The 23548-nt window shown below is 39.7% G+C and overlaps 1 protein-coding gene across 1 annotated transcript; it reads left to right on the forward strand.

The window, feature by feature from the left end:
- Window positions 1–568: 568 nt before the first annotated feature.
- On the forward strand, window positions 569–21128 carry MRPS31 (mitochondrial ribosomal protein S31). The gene is made up of 7 exons (XM_063315475.1): window positions 569–733; window positions 1956–2180; window positions 6401–6553; window positions 10311–10442; window positions 17145–17209; window positions 18711–18860; window positions 20078–21128. Exons 1-7 carry the CDS (start codon window positions 645–647, stop codon window positions 20335–20337), a joined length of 1074 nt encoding a protein of 357 aa, XP_063171545.1. The 5' UTR covers window positions 569–644; the 3' UTR covers window positions 20338–21128.
- Window positions 21129–23548: the final 2420 nt, after the last annotated feature.

Consider the following 23548-nt stretch of genomic DNA (forward strand, 5'->3'; position numbering starts at 1 on the left):
TTAGTGTCTAGCGACTCATTTAAACTGGCAAATGCATCCAGACTCCACCAAGTGTTACATTTTGAAAACGTTGGCTAGGGCCCAAAGACAACCAGAATGAAATAATTAAAAGATAAAGAAAAGCCAATGGAAGTTAAAGCGTTGGATTAGGACTGGGTGGTCGTGGGAAAATCGCCCAACCTAACCTACCTCACGGGATGGTTGTTCTAGGAAAAAACGGGGGAGGAAGTGCTGTACGTGCTGTTTTGAATGAAGGCAGCATATAGATTTACTGTATCAAGTAAAACAAAAATCTATCTTATACAAAACAGACTCTAAGGCTTTTGAAATTTCGTATCCCCACCCTCTTGGTGCTTTGAACATTAGAGTGTATGCATTAGCTATTTAAACGGCAGCATTCCTTTCACTCCTGTTTAGGAAGCATACGAGAAACGTCGGTTTCCAAAATAGCTCGAAGGTTTCCTTCGCTGGAAGTAGCGCAGGCTTCCCCTTTCAACGCCACAAAGCTTATCTAGCTGCGGAACCAATATACGGGGCGCGTGCGTTCCGGACGGACTGGTGTAAGCATATCGGAATCTTGTGGCGGAAGCACTTTGTGGTGTAGAAAAATTGAGTGTGCGTGACTGCTCGCTGCTGCGAGAACAATGTGGCGGAGAAGCGTCAGGGTCCCCGGGAGCTTTTGTGCTCTTGTTCGCTTCGGCGCTCCGGGGGAGGACGTTGTGGCCTTGTACAGGTACCACCTGGGGGATAAGAAGGCGGCTTTCCCCCATAGAATATAGCAGTTTAATGCCCCATTTTAAAGACAGCTAACATTCTCCTTTCAGATATTTGCAAGGGGGTTGTCCTCTGCATCATTCTTTTTCCAAATGTTTGTTGACGAAACATGCACGGGCAGTAGGATTTAGAGGTGAGAGAGTGATAAAATGCCTCTTTTATAGTAATTGCAGCTCGCTCAGAGTTAGGAATCCATATCCTAAGGATTATGCAAATCAGCTATGAATTTATGCATGCAGCACAGATATAATTGTACCCTACTCAGCTATCTGAGGTAGCTTTTCCACCCTCCCCTTGAGTAAGGAGTTTTTGGTTAAGTTCAGGAAAGACATTAGGCTTGGTTGTGATTGCTTACAAGTTCGACTAATTCAGTAAACCAGAATAGTGTTAATGTATTGTTTGATCGTGGCCACTGATTCAGCAACAGTAGTTTTACACATGTATTATTACAAATGATATAAAACCTCAACAAAACACAGCAGTGTGTTTCAGCTACTTTAAGATGAACATCTCCAGTCTAATTCTCTTTCTTCAAAATTCATACTGTGGGAATTTGGGGATTCCTCCTTGTCTCTGTCAGCCCCCCCCCCCCATTCCGCCTCCAGTGTCATCTTTGGGAATTTCTCAGCTGATAGCCCACATTCTGTAAACCCTAATAGGTTCTTGCTAGTCAGTTTTTATATGCAAAATAGCATCTGATTTTCTGTTTAAATTCAGTGTGCTATTTGCAGAAGATACGGTCCTTCTCCAGAAAAATATTTGCATAGAAACCTTAATCATTAGAGAAACTCAAAAACAAAGATGTGATTATTATCATTAAATGATGCTAACAGCTTTATACTGAAACATGTTATATCTTTCCTGGAATTGAGTTTTTTAATTTAAATTTTAAGAGTAAAGGACAGTAAACACTAGTATCTAGTGGAGTTTACTACAGATGCAGCTTTATGAAATGAGGCATATTTTGTATGTTTTGACATTAGGGTACTTTGACATTTAAAAAAAACCTGGAACAAACTGACCATAAACACATTACATGTTTACATGTATTATTCCATTTGAGTCTTGTTGCATATAGTTGCACAATCTCATAAAAATCTCTTGTTAAGATAGTTAAAGTTGTAGAATTTAAAAAAAAATCAGTTTGTACAATTAGTCTGTGCTTTCTGTATCTTTTCTAGTAAAGCACACAAATTCTTTAGCACCACCACTGTCTTCTGCACTAAGGAAGATAACCCACTCAGCTGCACCAGTACAAATATTTCATCAAATCAGGAGCAGAAAACACAAGTAAACACAAAGAAAAATTTGCTGCAGTTAATTAATGGAATGAAAATAGAACTAAGTACAAAGAAGAAGATCATGGACAATGCCAGAAGCAGATTGCTGGAAGATGATGAAAAAAGGTAAAGTCATGGAAGTATACTTTCATGCTAAATAATAAAAAGCCAAAAGGACACTTGGTATGTATTCTGTCTGATTCAGAAATGGTTGGGTTTATGCATTGTGCTGTGAAAAGAAGGAAAAACGCTTCAGACTCCATGTTCTGATTTTGTATGGAGTCATCCTCAGTCAGGGATTCATAACCTGTGGGCTGGGTGTGACCCCAGGAGTTCTCTCCTTAAATTGGTTCTGAATTCTGAATTCTGCCAAATTGTGGTGGCAAGGAGCAAAGAAAAAAGCTGAACCAACTGCCAGGAACTAGACAGTCCTATTTACCAGCCTACCTGCTGCTGTTTCTCTTGGCATTAGCAGTTTATCATGACAGTTCTGCAGTAGCACAGCTAAAGCTTTATGCAGGCTCCCCAACATTCCCAGGTTTCCTTATGTTAATTTTTTTCATCTCCCTTTTCATTTTGTTTTTCACTCAAAGCACTGCCTAGTCTTGTTTCCTGCTTGTTCCAGTGCCCTGGCTTCTGCCTTGTGAATGGCAGATCATCCACTAGTCAAAGAACTGTGGTCAGCTAACTAGGCAGAAGGAGTTCTGTCTGCTACTCATGAGAAGGACTAGGATATGAAAAGATAGTGTAGGTAGAAGAAAGTAAATTAAAACTCATTTAGCTGTACTGGATAACATCTGGAATGAGCCACCAGTGGTCCTCCAGATGCTGTTGCTTTACTGTAACTGCAATTAATGAGAGCTAGAATCTAGCAACATACAGGGTTCTGTAGTTTGATTACTTCTGGGTTACACAGGATATGCAAAGATGCATGCAAAGGTTACTGATACATCTTTGTGTACAAACGTGTAGGTCTTTTTCTTAGAGATAAAAATATGAAGATAACCAGAATACTTGTTACGCTGCATTCTGTTAGTGCTAGTACTTTGTAGTTTTAGAAATATGCAATGTTATCTGGAGTCTGCCTGATCTTGATTTTATCACAGGGCTGGATCTAAATATCAAAAACCATATATTTGGGTTTGATTCATTTTTTAGAACAAACTTTCCTGAGAACAAAGATTTTGTGTTATTAATAGTGATGCAAATTTCCCAGGGGGGAAAAAGGGGGAATTTTACGCAAGTTTAAGGGAATTTGAATAGGAAAATGGCCAGTTTGAAATGGAAAGTTTTCTGATCAAAAGAGTCTATAATCTAAAATATTTGCTTTATCACCTGAAAAGATTATGGCAACCAGCTTGATTGATAACTGGCAAATAGAGGGAGAAAATGTAGAAGCAGTGAAAGACTTTGTATTTCTAGGTGCGAAGATTACTGCAGATGCTGACTGCAGTCAGTAAATCAGAAGATGTTTAATCCTTGGGAGAAGAGCAATGACAAAATCTCACTCAAATAGTTAAGAGCAGAGACATCACACTGACAACAAAGGTCCGCATAGCTAAAGCAGTGGTATTCCCAGTAGTAACATATGGCTGTGAGAGCTGGACCATAAGGAAGGCTGCGAGAAGGAAGATAGATGCTTTTGAACTGTGGTGTTGGAGGAAAATTGTGAGAGTGCCTTGGACTGCCAGAAGATCAAACCAGTCCATCCTCCAGGAAATAAAGCCAGACTGCTCACTTGTTTTGTTGTTTATTCGTTTAGTCGCTTCCGACTCTTCGTGACTTCATGGACCAGCCCACGCCAGAGCTTCCTGTTGGTTGTCAACACCCCCAGCTCCCCCAGGGACGAGTCTGTCACCTCTAGAATATCATCCATCCACCTTGCCCTTGGTCGGCCCCTCTTCCTTTTGCCTTCCACTCTCCCTAGCATCAGCATCTTCTCCAGGGTGTCCTGTCTTCTCATTATGTGGCCAAAGTATTTCAGTTTTGCCTTTAATATCATTCCCTCAAGTGAGCAGTCTGGCTTCATTTCCTGGTGTATGGACTGGTTTGATCTTCTTGCAGTTTTCTGGAAGAGGTCTCTTGTCCTTCCTATTCTATTGTCTTCTTCCACTTCCGTGCATTGCTTGTTTAAAAATAATTCCTTATCTCTTCTGGCTAACCTCTGGAATTTTGCATTTAATTGGGCATATCTCCCCCTATCACTGTTGCCTTTTGCTTTCCTTCTTTCTTGGGCTACTTCTAGTGTCTCAGCAGACAGCCATTTTGCCTTCTTGGTTTTCTCTTTCTTTGGGATGTATTTTGTTGCCACCTATGAACAATGTTGCGAACTTCTGTCCATAGTTCTTCCGGGACCCTATCTACTAAGTCCAGTCCCTTAAATCGATTCTTCACCTCCACTGCATATTCCTTAGGAATATTAGTGAGCTCCTATCTAGCTGATCTGTGGGTGTTCCCTAATCTCTTTAGTCTGATCCTAAATTGTGCAGTAAGAAGTTCGTGATCTGAACTACAGTCAGCTCCAGGTCTTGTTTTTACCGACTGTATAGACGTCCGCCACCTTTGGCTGCAAAGGATGTAGTCAATCTGATTTCGGTGTTGTCCATCTGGTGAAGTCCATGTATAAAGCCGTCTCTTAGGTTATTGGAAGAGAGTGTTTGTTATGCAGAGTGAGTTGTCTTGGCAAAATTCTATCAGCCTATGTCCTGCTTCGTTTTGTTCTCCCAGGCCATGCTTACCTGTAATTCCAGGTGTCATTTGACTGCCCACCTTAGCATTCCAGTCTCCCGTGATGAAAATAACATCTCTTTTAGGCGTGTTGTCCAGTAGGTGCTGCAGATCCTCATAGAACTGCTCTACCTCACCTTCTTCAGCATCTGTGGTTGGGGCATATATTTGGATCACTGTGATGTTAGATGACTTGCCCTGCATTCGAATTGAGATCATTCTATCGTTTTTTGGATTGTATCCAAGCACTGCTTTAGCCACTTTATTATTAATTATGAAGGCTACTCCATTTGTTCTGTGGTCCTCTTGTCCACAGTAGTAGATCTGGTGGTCATTTGATGTGAAGTGGCCCATTCCAGTCCATTTCAGTTCACTGACGCCCAAAATGTCTATCTTTAATCTTGACATCTCACCAATAACCACATCCAATTTGCCCTGGCTCATAGATCTTACATTCCAGGTTCCAATGGTGTGTTGATCCTTAGAACATCAGATTCGCCGTTCACCACCAGCACCGTCGGCCGCTAGCCGTCCTTTCGGCTTTGAGCTAGCTGCGTTATCACGTCTGGGGCTAGTTGAACTCATCCTCTGTTCCTCCCCAGTAGCATTTTGACCATCTTCCGACCTGGGGGTCTCATCTTCCGATGGTATACTGACATATCTCTGGTTGTACTGATCCATTTAGTCTGACCTCTCTGTCATGACCTTCCCGTCTTGGGTGACCCTTCACGGTTTAGCTCATGGCATCATTGAGGTGCTCAAGCTCCAGCACCACGACAAGGTAATGATCCTTTGCTGAAGCTGCTCACTTGAGGGGATGGTATTAAAGGCAAAACTGAAATACTTTGGCCACATAATGAGAAGACAGGACACCCTGGAGAAGATGCTGATGCTAGGGAGAGTGAAAGGCAAAAGGAAGAGGGGCCAACCAAGGGCAAGATGGATAGATGATATTCTAGAGGTGACGGACTCGTCCCTGGGGGAGGTGGGGCTGGCGACGACCGACAGGAAGCTCTGGCGTGGGCTGGTCCATGAAGTCACAAAGAGTTGGAAGTGACTGAACGAATAAACAACAAATCACCTGAAAAACAGTAATAAAACGTTGAAATTTTCCTAATACTGTATTATGCAGTTGGCATAATTTAATTATTACTAATTAGATTATGACATTTATGAAGCTATTTTTCAATAGTAAAATTAAGGCCTGGAAAATGTTTCCTTCCCATCACTAATAAGGAATTGAATGGACATGTGTCTTACTTGACAGAGAACAGTCCTCTATTTGAAGGGTTGTCAAAAATCTTGGAGAGAATAAGGGATAGAAAGGTCCTTGAAGTTGCCTGTCAATTGTACATTGCTAGTACAGTGTGACCATCAGAAGAAACTGGATGATGATGCTTTCTTCTACTATATTTTTAATTTGTTTTTAACTTGTTAACTTTGTTGTAAACTGCCCAGAGTCCCTCTTCTGGGAGGAGATGGGTGGCGGCAAAATTTGAAAAACAAATAAATAAATAAAATATTCATTATTAATTTTCTGCCTGTTTTCAGTAGACTAATAAAATGTGGACAACAAAGAATGTAAAATGGATGTTTATACTTTGGATTTCTTTTTTCAGCAACGAGCATATTCCAGAATTGGAGGCAGCAGCCTCTGCTGTTGCATCTTCACTCCCTTTCGATAAACAAAAGACAACTTCAGAACTGTTGCATTTGGTAAAAAAGCACAAGGAAGAAATGAATGTGCGTAGAAGTGGAACTGCTGACCTAAGGTTTGTAGTTATAATGCTGTTCCCATAATATGTTTGTCGCATTGAAAGGCCCAAATAGGAATAATTGCTTTTGTTTGCCTTCTTTTGCTTTATTTTAAAATGCAACATTTCCCCCATGTGGCGAGCTGTGCTCTCTTTGCAGAGCCTTCGGAAGAGAGCCTTGGAGAGAGCTCTTCAAAGTTTGCACAGACTTTGGAGAGCTGCCCTCTCTTTTCAGAGCTTTTGGAAAGAGAGAGTAGCTCTCTGAAGTCTGCACAGACTTCGGAAAGCTACCCTCTCTTTCCAAAGGCTCTGCAAAGATAGTGCAGCTCCCCACGTGGAGGAAACATTTGCAGGAGAAGCTGGGTCTGAAAAGGAGTCAGCAAAGGCAGCTGGGTGAACAAATGCTTGTTAACGCTTGCTGGTGCTTCCTAACCGCTGGGGCTTGCTGGAGTGGGCTGGAGTGACTGAGGCTTCCAGGGGCGGCTGCGGCTTTGCACTACGCTGTGGCTCAGGGCTCCTTGCAGTCCCAGAGCTGTGCGGTTCTGGGGCTGCTTGCCGCCCCGCAAGGCAGGGTGCAGGGTGGCCAAAGGGCAGAGATGTGGAGGAGATAGGCGGGTGGGAGGAGTTGGTGGCAGTCCTTTACCTTACTGAGGCTCAGGGCTGGGAGGGACTGAGCCTGGAATGGTTTGGATTGGGGCGAGTGCTCGGCTAATGACCAGTGGAATTTGGTTAACAGTGGCAACCAGGAGTGCCGGGATTGCTGTCACTAAGCGATGCGGTCACATGACATCTCGCTTTATGACCACACCACTTAGTGACAGAAATTCCCATCCCAATTGTGGTTGTAAGATAAGGACTACCTCTATTCCATAAAATGGGCCCCACAGAGAAAACTGAATTGTTATCAGTGTTGAATATATCAGTCATGAGAGCTGCAAAGTGTCCAGGATGAATTGGCAGGAGATGGTCCTGAAAGTAGCTTGGCCCTAAGCTGTATGCAGCTTTAGAGGCCATCATGAACATCTTGAATTGGGTTCAGAAGACAATCACTGAAGCTCTGTCAACACAGGTTTGGACCCCAAAGAGACCTTGCATAGTATTCAGGCTGCCACATTCTGAATCAGCGGCAGATTGATTCATTCATTCATTCAATTTAGGGTTAAGGCACTGGGTTTTAATTCATTCAAACCCAGTGCCTGAGTTGCCACAAGCCTTTAATCTCAACTTCCACAGGGCCATTCTCCTCCAGATGTATGGAATTAAAGCTATTGACCCCTATGTGGCGATAATCACCTTTCCCATTGGCAGGACAGTGGTTTGGGGAAACTGCTGGCTTTTGTTGCCCTGTATATATCTGAATCTGATAGTTCAGGATAAAATTCTTCAAAAATTTCCACGGGTAATTTTACTTTTAATAAAAGATCTTCAACATGCTTAGATAATGGCAGGTAGGTTTCTCAGGTTGTTTACTCTTCAGATTTTGGTCAAGCCTGGATATACAGTACTTATAAGTTGCTTTCATGGACATTTGGCAAAGAGTTTACTTAAATACTGTGTACTTCTTATATTCTGTCTTATATTTTAGATAGCTCTTTATTTGATGCTTCCTGATTCAATATATTTTCTAGATTTCTTTTACTATCCCAGTTACCAGTAGCTGAACTATATATTAAAAGTCATTAGTGCTTTAAATATTTAAGTGTCTTTATTCAAAGAAGGAGGAAACAATAAAAACAAAATGAGTCTGTTGTTGTCTTCTACATAATTATTATGGAGGGGGAAGAAAGGCCTCTATTCACACCCAAAACATTAAGTTGAAGAGATGGAAGTTGTAAGTCAAATTGCACATTAAGCTGCAGGATGCCTTCAACTGAGGCCTCCTATTGACTTTGTGGGTGATGTGAAAAGACATTTGATCCTCCTTATGTGCAATTATTATTCCATCATCCTTCCTCAGTCAGAACTCTGCTGCAGAATAATGCCTGGCAAAAGAGGAGGGTGTGCATATGCCCTCATACCTTAAACTGGTGGTGTCGGAGGGAGATGAAGGAAGGCTGAGCGGTATTTGGACAGTCCTCAAACGTTTTCTTTCAAAATAGGTGGTGGCCTGTTCTCCTCCTAGCCTGTGATTAGTCCCTGGCTTATCCTCAGGCAGAGGACTCCCTTTATTAATGTGACATGAGAGGACTGATTATATCTTGAGCATGTTATATAGAGAAATTACACTAAAACTTGGAAACTTGCCAGAAAGACCATTTTCAAAACAACAGTGTGATAATAGTGCCAAAGGTAAGCAGCAAACTCACAGGGGCACCACAGGATATTTTACTTCTTAATGACTGTAACTGTTACTGAGTTTGCTTCTGTGCTGTGGCCCACAGTTTGGGAACCACTTGGGATGCTATGAACTGAGAAAGTTTGGGAACCTCTGAGCTAGAAGATTGTGATAGGTATAGCTGATACCTCTTTAAAAATGAGCAAGGGAAGCTTCCTTCAAAACAACCCAAAAAACTAGAGCAACCTTCTCCAACTTGGTGCTCACCAGATGTGTTGGGACTATAGTCTCAGCATTCCTAGATAGTTAGATTAAAAATTATGGGAGATGTAGGCCCAGTGTTTCTGAAAGATACCAAGTTGGGAAGGCCTGCTGGCGTGTTGTGTTTCTTAGGATCCTTGTGCTGGTAAGACTGCTTAATATCTATAGGAAGAGCCAAGATGGCTTTATGGAATAAGACGTCATTAATGTGCTGTTGATGCCAGTAATGTTATTAACATCTTGAAGCAGATATCTGAGAATAGCAAATACAGCCCTCAGGTCAGTTGATGTAGTATATGGTCAATATGAAGACTATAGTTAAAGCCCTATGCATTCTTATTTATTTAAAACCCAATATGGGGATCTGATCTGGGAATGTGATTAAATTCAGTCTTGCTATTAGAAAAATAGGTGGCCAGGTATATCTCTTCAGATATGCTTCCAGGTTCTTGTTCTACCATCCATATGTTTGTATACTGGAAAACTGATGCTTCCTTTGTAAACACTCTGGAAGTTTACTTGATACAGAATGTTCTGCCTGTTCTCTAGGTCAGCAGTCAGGTGCATCTTCATAGTTCATTGAGGGAGCTTTACTGACCTTCAGCAGCCTGGTCTAGTTAAAGTGCTTGTATTGATTTTAAGAGCTCTTTGTGGTCTGGAGCCAGTCTATCTTAGTAACTTTATTTCACTCACTTGTCTAACTTCCAATCTACTACTTACAAATAATATAGGTTTAAACAGAACTTTGTCTGTTATAGCTCTAATTCTTGGGAAGACATTACCACTGAGCATTGCCAATATGTGCCTGTTCCTACTGATTTCCAAGAAAATAGGGAAGATAGGCTTGTTCTAGTTGATCTTCCAGAGGAAGGTAAACCAAATGGTATTATTTTGTAAATTGTGTAAAGATTTACACAAATAAACATGAGGTTTATTTGTTTGTTTAAAAGCATTCTTGGCACTGTTCTTCAGTTGAAAAGGTTCCTATTACCACAGTTCAAACACCGAAAATATAGCTATTGCTCTTAGGTTTCCAGTCTGTGACATTACATAGATGAAAAAAAGAAGGGGAAGATGGAAGGGGAAAATGGAATAGGCTTCAGAACATCCACACAATTGAATTTCTCTCTAAATTTTCATATTTGTGTTCCTTTTCTTTATCCCACCAGAGTAGCTAACATGAACAAAGAATCTGTACTGGGCATCCTACTTAATAAATGCTAATATTCTTAATTTCAGCAAAATAATGGCAAGCATGAAAATTAGAAAAAAACCTGTTAAACGAGATGTCTTTAGAGCATCCAGTGAAATTGAGTGTGATGAAGATGAAGATGGCAATTGGGCACATATTAAAGAACACAGAATTAAAAGGTACTTTACTTGATTATTTTTTGCATGTATCTCTTTAAGTATATATCCTGAATTTACAAATCATTGTACAAGGATGGTCAGATGTTGCTATGTTGAAGCATTCCACGTTCTTTGTCATTATGACCCTTCTGTATTCAGATGTGCCACAATGGATTAAGTTTGTAACATTTTTAATATGTCACAAAAATCGGAGTTAATAAAATAACATGGCTATCTGGTCTGTAAAATCTAATATGCAGATTTTTGAGTTCAACATTATTCTTCAGTTATGGATATCCAACAGGAACAGAGGGGATGCCTATTGTGGACCTGATGTTGGCCAACTATGCTATATCAGTGATGTTTTGTTGTTGTTTATTCGCTCAGTCGCTTCCGACTCTTTGTCTTCATGGACCAGCCCACGCCAGAGCTTCCTGTCAGTCACCAACACCCCCAGCTCCCCCAGGGACGAGTCCGTCACCTTTAGAATGTCATCCATCCATCTTGCCCTTGGTCGGCCCCTCTTCCTTTTGCCTTCCACTCTCCCTAGCATCAGCATCTTCTCCAAGGTGTCCTGTCTTCTCATTATGTGGCCAAAGTATTTCAGTTTTGCCTTTAATATCATTCCCTCAAGTGAGCAGTCCTGGAGTATGGACTGGTTTGATCTTTTTGCAGTCCAAGGCACTCAGAATTTTCCTCCAACACCACAGTTCCAAAGCATCGATCTTCCTTCTCTCAGCCTTCCTTATGGTCCAGCTCTCGCAGCCATATGTTACTACTGGGAATACCATTGCTTTAACTATGCGGACCTTTGTTGTCAGTGTGATGTCTCTGCTCTTAACTATTTTATCGAGATTTGTCATTGCTCTTCTCCCAAGGATTAAACGTCTTCTGATTTCCTGGCTGCGGTCAGCATCTGCATTAATCTTTGCACCTAGAAATACAAAGTCTGTCATTGCCTCTATGTTTTCTCCCTCTATTTGCCAGTTATCAATCAAGCTGGTTGCCATAATCTTGGTTTTTTGAGGTTTAGCTGCAAGCCAGCTTTTGCACTTTCTTCTTTCACCTTCATCATAAGGCTCCTCAGTTCCTCTTCACTTTCAGCCATCAAAGTGGTATCATCTGCATATCTGAGATTGTTAATGTTTCTTCCAGTGATTTTAACCCCAGCCTTGGATTCCTCAAGCCCAGCACGTCGCATGATGTGTTCTGCATACAAGTTGAATAGGTTGGGTGAGAGTATACAACCCTGCCGTACTCCTTCCCCAATCTTAAACCAGTCCATTGTTCCGTGGTCTGTTCTTACTGTTGCTACTTGGTCGTTATACAGCTTCCTCAGGAGGCAGACAAGATGACTCGGTATCCCCATACCGCTAAGAACTTGCCACAATTTATTATGGTCCACACAGTCAAAGTCTTTAGAATAGTCAATAAAACAGAAATAGATGTTTTTCTGAAACTCCCTGGCTTTTTCCATTATCCATCGGATATTGGCAATTTGGTCCCTAGTTCCTCTGCCTTTTCTAAACCCAGCTTGTACACCTGGCAATTCTCACTCCATGAATTGCTGAAGTCTACCTTGCAGGATCTTGAGCATTACCTTACTGGCATGTGAAATGAGTGCCACTGTTCGATAGTTTGAACATTCTTTAGTGTTTCCCTTTTTTGGTATGGGGATATAAGTTGATGGTTTCCAATCTGATGGCCATTCTTGTGTTTTCCAAATTTGCTGGCATATAGCATGCATTACCTTGACAGCATCATCTTGCAAGATTTTGAACAGTTCAGCTGGGATGTCGTCATCTCCTGCTGCCTTGTTATTAGCAATGCTTCTTAAGGCCCATTCAGTCTCACTCTTCAGGATGTCTGGCTCTAGCTCCCTGACCACACTGTCAAAGCTAACCCCGATATTGTTATCCTTCCTATACAGGTCTTCCGTATATTCTTGCCACCTTTTCTTGATCTCTTCTTCTTCTGTTAGGTCCTTGCCATCTTTGTTTTTGATCATACCCATTTTTGCCTGGAATTTACCTCCAATGTTTCTAATTTTCTGGAAGAGGTCTCTTGTCCTTCCTATTCTATTGTCTTCTTCCACTTCCGTGCATTGCTTGTTTAAAAATAATTCCTTATCTCTTCTGGCTAACCTCTGGAATTTTGCATTTAATTGGGCATATCTCCCCCTATCACTGTTGCCTTTTGCTTTCCTTCTTTCTTGGGCTACTTCTAGTGTCTCAGCAGACAGCCATTTTGCCCTCTTGGTTTTCTCTTTCTTTGGGATGTATTTTGTTGCCACCTATGAACAATGTTGCGAACTTCTGTCCATAGTTCTTCCAGGACCCTATCTACTAAGTCCAGTCCCTTAAATTGATTCTTCACCTCCACTGCATATTCCTTAGGAATATTAGTGAGCTCCTATCTAGCTGATCTGTGGGTGTTCCCTAATCTCTTTAGTCTGATCCTAAATTGTGCAGTAAGAAGTTCGTGATCTGAACTACAGTCAGCTCCAGGTCTTGTTTTTACCGACTGTATAGACGTCCGCCACCTTTGGCTGCAAAGGATGTAGTCAATCTGATTTCGGTGTTGTCCATCTGGTGAAGTCCATGTATAAAGCCATCTCTTAGGTTGTTGGAAGAGAGTGTTTGTTATGCAGTCTTGGCAAAATTCTATCAGCCTATGTCCTGCTTCGTTTTGTTCTCCCAGGCCATGCTTACCTGTAATTCCAGGTGTCATTTGACTGCCCACCTTAGCATTCCAGTCTCCTGTGATGAAAATAACATCTCTTTTAGGCGTGTTGTCCAGTAGGTGCTGCAGATCCTCATAGAACTGATCTACTTCAGCTTCTTCAGCATCTGTGGTTGGGGCATATATTTGGATCACTGTGATGTTAGATGACTTGCCCTGAATTCGAATTGAGATCATTCTATCATTTTTTGGATTGTATCCAAGCACTGCTTTAGCCACTTTATTATTAATTATGAAGGCTACTCCATTTCTTCTGTGGTCCTCTTGTCCACATTAGTAGATCTGGTGGTCATCTGATGTGAAGTGACCCATTCCAGTCCATTTCAGTTCATTGATGCCCAAAATGTCTATCTTTAATCTTGACATCTCACCAATAACCACATCCAATTTGCCCTGGCTCATAGATCTTGCATTCCAGGTTCCAATGGTGTGTTGATCCTTAGAACATCGGATTCGCTGTTCACCACCAGCACCATCGGCCACTAGCCGTCCGTTCGGCTTTGAGCTAGCTGCGTCATCACATCTGGGGCTAGTTGAACTCATCCTCTGTTCCTCCCCAGTAGCATTTTGACCATCTTCCGACCTGGGGGTCTCATCTTCCAATGGTATACCAACATATCTCTGGTTGTACTGATCCATTTAGTTTTCACGGCAAGAATACTGGGTTGGGTTGCCATTACCTTCCCCAGGGATCGCATTTAGTCTGACCTCTCTGTCATGACCTTCCCGTCTTGGGTGGCCCTTCACGGTTTAGCTCATGGCATCATTGAGGTGCTCACGCTCCAGCACCACAACAAGGTAACGATCCTTTGCTGAAGATCAGTGATGTAGCATACTTATTTTTAAAAAAAGAATATAAATAAAATTCATTAAATACGTCATTAATTTTAGAGATTTCTCTTTAGGGCTATTTGCAATCAACATCATCCCCATCCCACTATTTCCTTTTGGGGTGAGCAATGTTTTGGGGTAAGCAACCTTATTCAGAAAGGAACTAAGAAATAGTTAGCAAAGACAGTAAAGCATGATATAAAAATGAAAATGAAATAAAGCTAAAGTTAGATTGTACTAACAGCATTCAGTGTACCTCTCCATACTTTCCTACCCTACAAACCTTTGTTGCCTCTACCACATCCATACACTCCTTCATACGTTGCCTTTTGTTCATTAAATTTCTCACCATTTTCTTTTTGAGGATTTTATCAATTCCATCTTACCATGATTTTCTTGATCTTCCCCTTCTTCTCATCCCATTCACTCTACCTTCATATATTTGTTTTACAGTTTGATCCTCATTCATGCTCTCATGTGACCAAACCATCTCAGCGTACTTTTGCACTTAACACTTTTGTATACATTCTTGACCCTAACTCTTTTTGTTTTACTCTCCATACTAATTAAGTATCTAATTCCCTCTACATTCTGTTTACTTCTGTGTTTTTCCTGACATACTCAACTCTGATGTCCGTATAACAAATTGGACAGAAGCATGCTTTTATACAAGGCATTTTTGCTTCATTTGACAAACATTCCTTGCTGCAGACTACATTCTACATACTACCCTTCTACCATCATTTGCATATCTTAAAATTTCTCTATATCTTTTCCTGTCTTTCGTGAACATTCCTTCAAGGTACACCAATACAGCCACTTGCTTTTTCCCCATTTATGTCTGATGTGAAGTTCACTCCATTTTCCCTGTCAAATGCACTAACTATATTGTTCTTTGATATATTAATTCTTAGATCCATTTTGCACCATACAGTCTCTCTAACCTTTGCTGCAAATCATTCAGGTTCTCAGCTAACAACATGAATTTTCATATTGAAGAACTCATTAGTTCACATCCCAACTAACACATCTCTCCCTGTGACCGCAAGCATTCCTGGTCCTTTCCCTGAAACAATGCCATCTCTTGGAGCCTAGGAGGCATGGCTTTTTGGTTGCAGCGCCTGCCTTGTGGAACAGTCTCTCCCCATGATTCAACTGGCCTTCCAGACCTGTTGGCCTTCAAGAAGTCTTTGAAGACCTGGATATTCCCTCAGGACGTTAGGTGGCTTATCTTGAGAGGATGAGCGTATGTGGTTATGCCCCAATTGTGTGATTTGTTTTGTTATCAGGGGTTTTGTTATTGTGTTGGGAAACTGTAATTTGATGGTTGTATGCTGCCCAGAGTCACATTTTGGCAAGTTGGATGGCCATATAAATTTTTATAGATTAATTTAATTTATTTAATTACATTAAAAACCAAGGATATATCACACATTCTTGTTTTACCTCTGCTCAGTATTGAACTGTTTACTAAGCCTCAGGGAACCCCTGAACATTCAGGCTCAAAGATAGGCCAGAAGTTACAAAATCATATTTGTTTCATGGGTAGGCCTGTAAATATGCATTAACGGTGTTCTTAAGCTAAAAATAAAGAATGAAACTTGCCTCTTCAATGTGACGTTGCCTGAATTTGAAATAATTTTTTAAATAAAGCGTGATCTCCCAAGGAACCCCTAGTGACTTCTCACAGAACCCTAGGGTTCCACGGAACCCTGGTTGAGAAACCCCGCACTAAGCATTCCATTTGTTCTCAGGCAAGCTTTACTTCCACCATATACCACTCTTACCACATTCAACACCCACCTTCAATTCCTTATTTACACAAAACTTTCCATAATGCAGCCTAAGTCAGACAACATGCAATAAGCTTTCCTTCCCACATGAATGCATTTCTCAGTGAGCTGCTGAAGAGCAAAAATCTGATCTGCATGCACCTGCCCAGCAAAAACTACACTACACTTCCTAAATTGTGTTCACTATTTTTAACCTCTTGCATCCCTTGGATCAAGTCTGCCAAACACCTTCCCAGCCACACTTAACAAACTGAACTTTGGTAGATATTGATACCCTTCTTTGTTTATAGGGGAACAGTACAGGTAGTCATTGCTTAATGACCACAATTGGGACCAGAAGTTCGGTTGCTAAGCGAAGCAGTCATTAAGCAATTCCGACCCAATGTTATGACCTTTTTGGCAGTGGTTGTTAAGTGAATCGCCATGGGTGTTAAGCAAACCAAGTGGTTGTTAAGCGAATCATGCAGTTCCCCATTGATTTTGCTTGCCAGAAGCCAGCCGGGAAGGTTGAAAATGGCAATCATGTAACCATGGGATGCTGCGACGGTCATAAATGCGAACCAGTTGCCAAGCGCCCAAATAGTGATCCTGTGACCATGGGGACGCTGCAATGGTTGTAAGTGTGAGCATTGGTCATACGCTTCCCAGCACAGTTGTAAGTCCGAACTGTCACCAAATGAATGGTTGTTAAATGAGGACTACCTGTAATAGCTTTCCCTAATAGTAAGCACAGATGCAGCTTTCACTCACATTAAAGAATGACAAACCACTTGGTAACACCCACACGTTTTAACGTTTCTGCAGTTTTATACCATCTACATGTGAGGCCTTAACACTTTTCAGCATATTCATAGCAATTTTATTTCCTTTATATCCATTTTTCTTGGACACTAATATTTATAGCATTCATTTGAATCACGTTCTTCAATATAGCATTATCATTTCTATACAAATCACTAAAATATTCCTTCCACCATTGCCTCACTTCAGGGTCATCCCAAATCATTTCATCACTTTTATTTTTTAATTTCATTCGCCCCCTTGAAGGGTTCTTTCTTTAGCTCTCTTTACCTACTTCTAAAACATATTTGAGCATGCATCAAAATTAACTGTAAATAGATCTTACAACACAATTATAAATATATAGAGGTCTGGATATGATGTCAATACATGGATTCAGTCTTCACTTTTACATGCTTGGAAAATGTGTGGGCAATGATTGCTTGAAAACTGACAGAACAGAGGAGTATATTTAAGATTTCACATGGTTCAGGACAGAATTCAGAATTCTTCATAATATGGGATCCTTTGACTTTTCTAGCAAAATGAGAATTTTTAAAATTTATTTTTTTCTTAGGAACCTCTTTTCTGGAGAAAGGCTACAGATTTTTACTCCTAAGCCAGAGGGAGCACATGAAACAGGTCAGTGGCAAAACAGTTACAATAATCATACCAAGAAGATAATTTGAGTGTCATAAAACTCACCCATGCTGTGCTCAATGCATTAGTCTTGAAGATGCCACAAAACATCTTAATCAGTGTTCAGCCGACACTGATTAAGATGTTTTGTGGCATCTTCAAGACTCCCTACGGAAACTCCCTATGTATTTGGAGAAGAGGTCAATTGCTTAACAGCAGTGAAGAATTTGGAACTAGGTACCCTAAAAGACAGTGTAAATCAATAAAAACTTAGAGGATTTTACCTGCTATTTGAATTGAAGAGTTGAAAATTATGATGAATGCAGACATTTGGCTCTCAGCCAGGAAGGGGATTTTACTTCAGTAATTGAGCATATGCTTCGCGTGTAAAAAGTCTGTTTCTAATTCCTGCCATTTCTAGATATGATTTTTAAAATCCCATCTGAATGCCTAAACCAGCCATGTCCAGTCTGACGCCCTCTAGATGCTTTGGACTACAGTTCCCAGAATTCCTTGCCTGCAAGTGACTGAGAGATGTAGGCCAATACATTAAAGGGCACCAGGTTGGAGAAGCCGCTCTCAACAGTCGCACATAGCCAAATAGTTCAATAATCTAACTTGATCTAAAGTAGCATCCTAGGTTCCCAATAATGAGGAACTTGTGGCAGATGTTGCATTTTAGGTTGTAATGGGATTTGGAAAGGGTATTCTTACAGGCACACATTCCAAAGCACAGCTTCTTAGATATTTGACAGCATTGACATGCTTAATATACAAAAGCCATATCCCCAGAAGAAAATTGTCCATGCTATTCTCTGTCTCTCTCTCTTTTGAAACATGTAGTATTTCAAAGAATTCATCATCTGAGTTGTTTTCAAGTCATATAACTATGACATTTGTTTTAAGAAATAGATTCCTTACATATATAAACTAGAAAAAAATTACTCCAATTTTTTATATTTCACTTCAGACTGAAACACACAGAAATAAAGTTGTAATGTTCTCTTGCTGTTCCTGCGAGTTCAAATAACGTCAAAGAAACCTAGAATCATCATAGCCCTCTTCATTCATGTAGCATTTTAAACCAGTTTTTAAAATATTTAAAAATAATTATTTTTAAAATTGAAATACCTATTATTCAGTCAGTTTTGAAGCTAAAAAGGCAAACTTTATTTTTATTTTATTATTTTTTCTGTAGGGAAAATTGAGGAGAAAAAGTGATAAATGGTGATAAACAAAAGCATAAAAATTTATAAAAGCATGTTGCCATTCATAATGTTGACATCAAATTAGCTTTTATTGCAGCAGCAGCGGTAGCAGCAGAAAGCAGCCAATATTTTGGCATTTTGAAACTGGCTGGTTTTTTGACAATTCTAACAGCCTTGACAACTCTGATACTTTTTGTCAATTCCAGGAAATAGCATTTCTGTGGCTAACTTGGCTTACTCGCATTTACTTGGTTTGGTGTTTGTTTTGTTTTGTTTTTAATACATTGACCATTTAGACACAGTAGCAATACCAACACTTTGGGATCTGGAATTTGCCAAAACTATTGCATCAAACTTTCAGCATCCACCACAGAATGGTTTTGAGGAGATGATACAGTGGACAAAAGAGGGAAAACTTTGGGAGTTCCCAATTAACAATGAAGCTGGTGAGTATCCAAAAGGGCTCTAAGCTTGGTTTTGCCCAGTAAATGTTGGGGACGGAGGTTTTCAATTTTTTTGATTTGGGGGGAGCTGGAAAAATGCGTTGCTGGTGAGATCCTGCCTATCCTGTGAATTCCTCCCAGACTGAGATGAAGGGATAGGGCTCTGGACAGAGTCCTTCTTGGGGCTCGTCCCATTCTGTGGAACAGTTTACCCCTGGAGATTTGTGAGGGCCCAGCCTGCCAGCCTTTAGGGAGGTCATCCTGTCCCACTGAGTATGTAGCTGCTAATGGTGATTAGGGACCATCTTTCCAATAAGGCTATCTTTGGGGCTTGTTTTTAGTAATGGTAGTTTTATCAGGATTTTTCATCCTTTTCTTTGGGAACGGTTTTCTTATATGCTGACTGTACCATGGCTCTTAAAAGTGCCCAGAGTCTAAGTGGTATACAGAGTCCTATGCAAATAAACAAGTACATAATATATAATGAACTGAAAGGTGGGTAAGTCATTTGCAGAATTTGCATATTGTCTTTGAGACTTAGTTTTGGCTGGTGTCAAATATAGCTGTTTGTAATGCAGTGCAGTGTAGTGCAGTGTAGTGTAATGAAACACATCCATGCCAGCCCAATTCTGAGTTAGCATCACCTGCTCATAATAGTCTCTGACAAAAGAAGGGGATGGATAATCGTCCCTTCCACTTCATGTCCTTAAAATTATGTCATGAAAATAAAGGGCTACTTCAAAAATTTGGATAGAGGCCACAGGAAATAGTTTCACTTGATAAGTGAAAAAAATAAAACTACAGTATGTGTATGTGGTCCCCTCAGATACACCTTAACCTGCTCTGCTTCAGTTTTACCAGTTTCACTTTTAAAAATCCCTTTAATAGAATATAAGCTGAATGGCAGACTCTAAAATGTAAATGTCTCTTTGGGACATTCAGATAGCAAAGAGAACGCAGAGAGCTTTCCATTCCACTTTGTCAGCTGAGCAATGTACTGAATTTTTAAAAAACATTACAGTATTTTTAAAAACAAACAACTATCAAGCTGGCTTTTTAAAGTTCAAGAGTATGAACATGAATATTGGGCTTTGATGACAATACTAACACTCATAATTTGCAAACTATAAGACGAGGTATTGAAGTCTGCTGAGGGAGGTTGTAAGTTTAATTAAATGCTTTTACAGTTACTGTATCATTCTTTTCCTTAACTTTGACAGGACTTGAAGATGACACTGAATTTTATGAACATATATTTCTGGATAAGCACTTGGCAGACTTCCCCAAAGAGGGACCGATTCGCCACTTCATGGAACTTGTAGCATGTGGGCTTTCCAAAAACCCATACTTAAGTGTGAAAGAAAAAGTAGAACACATTCAATGGTTCCGGGATTATTTCAAGGAAAAGGAAGGGTTGCTTAAGGAAATTGAAGCTCATGAGAAGGAAGCCTTGATTGAAATAGAGAATATATTGAAATGAAAACTCAAAAGAAAGCCATGGCTTCATATAAATAATCATTGGGCAGTTGCACATCATAACCTGGAAAGAACCTGATTTGGAGATATCAAAACTGGCAAAGGTGGTTTAATCTGTCTTGCAAATTGTTGAGTAAAAATTTATACTTGTCTGCTTATTGTATTAATGTTTGTAAGATAGTCTTTCCAGTTTTTTGCCCTAAAAATATTGGAGTGAAATCAGTCCAAAGATTAGACAGAAATCACAGCCTACAGATTTTCATTGATAATGATTACTAATAGTATAGCACTTTAGGATAAACTTTATTGTTACAGAGTTTTGTGGTTTTATTTCCCTATTTTCAGTGCAATTTAAATAGTATTAGATCACAGAGAATATTCAGTTTGTTTACAGCTTAAGATTTACTCCAGAAAAGAAATACCTTGCAAAAAGATAAGCTGTTCTTCTCCACTTAGGTCTGTATACTGCACCAACTTTTGTCATTTGCATTCATTCCCAACTTGTATATATTTATCCAATTAATCAGGTATGTTAAAATAAGATTTGATTCAGACCCACTGATTGCTTCAGAATTTGAAGAAGGTAAGAAATAATACTAGATACAGCTGCTTGATATATTTATAGTTTTAAAGCAAATCTGATTATATAATGCCATGTATTTCTCAGAGTTTTCTGGTTTTTCACCTTTCCCATACTTCTCAGAGTTTTTCAAACATTATTTTTAAAAATAATTTTACCTGTATTGTAAATTCCACTTTTTGGCCAATTATACCACTTCAGTTAATGTTTCTGTATTTTTCTGTCCAATAGCTTTTGAACAGTTCTCATGAGATCAGCATACATATATTTGAATCCCATCGAATAAGCAGCTTAACTAATATCATTCCAATTTTCTTAACAGTCCAAAATAAGTTTATGGTTTTACAAGGACATGATAATTTATGAAAATGAGATCCTTTCACTTCAAAGGAAATGCTGGTTGCTGAGCATGATATCATGATTTATTTGTCTAGTTTTTAGGTTTCTATCCTGCTTTTCATTCAGGAGCCCAAGGCGACATATATATTACTCCCTCCTCCCCTTTTTCTGCATAATAAGAACCTAGTGGGTTACATTGGGCTAAGAGTGATGGACTGGCCCAAAGTCATAAGGAAATACTATGTAGATGGTCAGGAATGATAAGGTAAAGCCAGTCAAATTTTTATGATGGTGTTCGACCAGCATAAGATAGAAATATCAGCACAGCCATAGAAAATAAGAATAAAATTTAAATTATAATTTAGAATATTAGGTAAAAATTCTTCAAATTTTAAAAAATGAAATAAAACAACTATCAACTACTACACAACAAAAACATTTTAAAAGCAAGCTATACAAATACTGCATTTTGTATCTATATACCAAGAAGGCGGATATTATCTGGCAGTGTCCTGAAAATTTTATGTGTTTTTGCACAGAATTTTGCAACCTTCTATATTACAGAGAAATTGCTGTTGGAATTTTTTTTTAAAAAAGATAAAATTGGGTAGAGTGACCTGATACCCTAGACAGAATTGGGAAAATAAACCACTGCCAATATCACCACAGAACTGATGGTACAGAAACATCCTCAACTGTCCATCCCCACAGGGGCACAAACACTGTAAGAGGAAGTTTTACTGTATTATATCTTCCCAGGGAGAGCCGTGCAAGGAGCTATCTTCTGTGGGCAGGGACTGTTAATTTTGCAAGCTACTTAGGAGGTCTAAATCTGCTTTTTGATTAGGTAAGGTTAGGAAATCTCCTTAAGTCAGTCTCGTTTTACATTTATAATGCATGGCTTAAGAAATGATATTGCCTGATCATAACCCTGTGGGAGTAGAAAAGATGGTGTAAACTTAAGTGCGGGCAGTTTAGACCTAAAAGATAACTACCACTTGGATTGAAAAACATCTGTTGGTATTAAGGGAGAAAGACTCGCAAGGAAAACAGAATCTAAGCCAATAGTTAAATATAATTAGCTACATACACAAACATTTAGAGAATGGGATTTAATATAGTTCAGACAGTTGAGGATTATAAGCAAACATTGTTTGATTATTACAGGAAAGAAAGCTATACCACATTTTTCACTTCCACAAGATGTCAGTATTGACCTTTCACCATGCTAAGGTAAACATCTCCCCAGACTCCAATGAAGAATAACCCTGTAATAGCTAAGCAATAGCTTGTGAAAGAACTTATTACTAAAGCAAGATACAGTGAAAACAATTTTTTTCTGATTTTTAAAAAATTAATGGTAACTTTTATCTCTGATTCTAAATCTAACCTTTTTTCCTGAACAAGATCACAGACATTTGAATTTAAAATGTCTCCATGCAATCCAGTTTGGGGTAGTGGTGAAGGTGTTGGCTGAGAAACCAGGAGTCTGTGAGTTCTAGTCCCTCCTTGGGCATGAAAGCCGGCTGGGTGACCTTGGGCCAGTCACTCTCTCTCAGCCCAACTCACCTCACAGGGTTGTTACTGTGGGGAAAACAGGAGGCAGGAGTATTAGGTATGTTTGCCATTTTGAGTTATATCTAAAAAAGACAAGATATTATTATTATTATTATTATTATTATTATTATTATTATTATTATTTACAGTACCCTCCCCATCAAGTCCTGCTATGCTACTTCATCATGGTGGTGGGGGTGTTCTTGGCAGGAAGGAATAAAGAACACCAGAAATAAACTTCGAGTAGGATCACCCAAGGCATGAAGGTCATTCCAGCTGCTCAGCTAAAGCAAGGATCCTCCTATATTGGGCAGTAGTGATACAAGAAGAGGCTGACAATGGGTAATCATTTTAGTAACAATGACAAAGGCGGCATTTCATATTGCACGGGAGAAGCAATGTAAACAACTCCTGTATCTTTACCAAGAAAACCACATGGACAGAAAATATTAAATGATTGACAATACAGTGCCAGATGATGGGCCCCTCAGGTCAGATGGCACTAAAGATGAGGAAGAACTGAGGATATTTCAGAGTACTAATAGTGTTTATAATGTGGTTCAATTAAAGCCTTCAGGACATCTAGTTGGTGATGTTGCCATGCAGGAGGAAAAAAATCCAAAGTGCAGATAGAGAATGGCAATGGGAACATGAAACATAAGAAGCATGAACATGGGAAAGCTCAATGCAGTAAAACAAAATGAATCAGCTATACATTGACATCTTAGGCATCAGCAAA

This window comes from Candoia aspera, chromosome 1 (assembly GCF_035149785.1).
Source record: "Candoia aspera isolate rCanAsp1 chromosome 1, rCanAsp1.hap2, whole genome shotgun sequence".
Taxonomy (NCBI): Eukaryota; Metazoa; Chordata; class Lepidosauria; order Squamata; family Boidae; genus Candoia; species Candoia aspera.

Excerpts from the sequence above, each read along its gene's own strand:
- MRPS31 (XM_063315475.1), top strand. The coding sequence starts at position 645 with ATGTGGCGGAGAAGCGTCAGGGTCCCCGGGAGCTTTTGTGCTCTTGTT. Across the intron at positions 6,554-10,310 it reads AGTGGAACTGCTGACCTAAG|CAAAATAATGGCAAGCATGA; the intron begins GTTTGTAGTTAT and ends TCTTAATTTCAG. Across the intron at positions 18,861-20,077 it reads CCCAATTAACAATGAAGCTG|GACTTGAAGATGACACTGAA; the intron begins GTGAGTATCCAA and ends TAACTTTGACAG.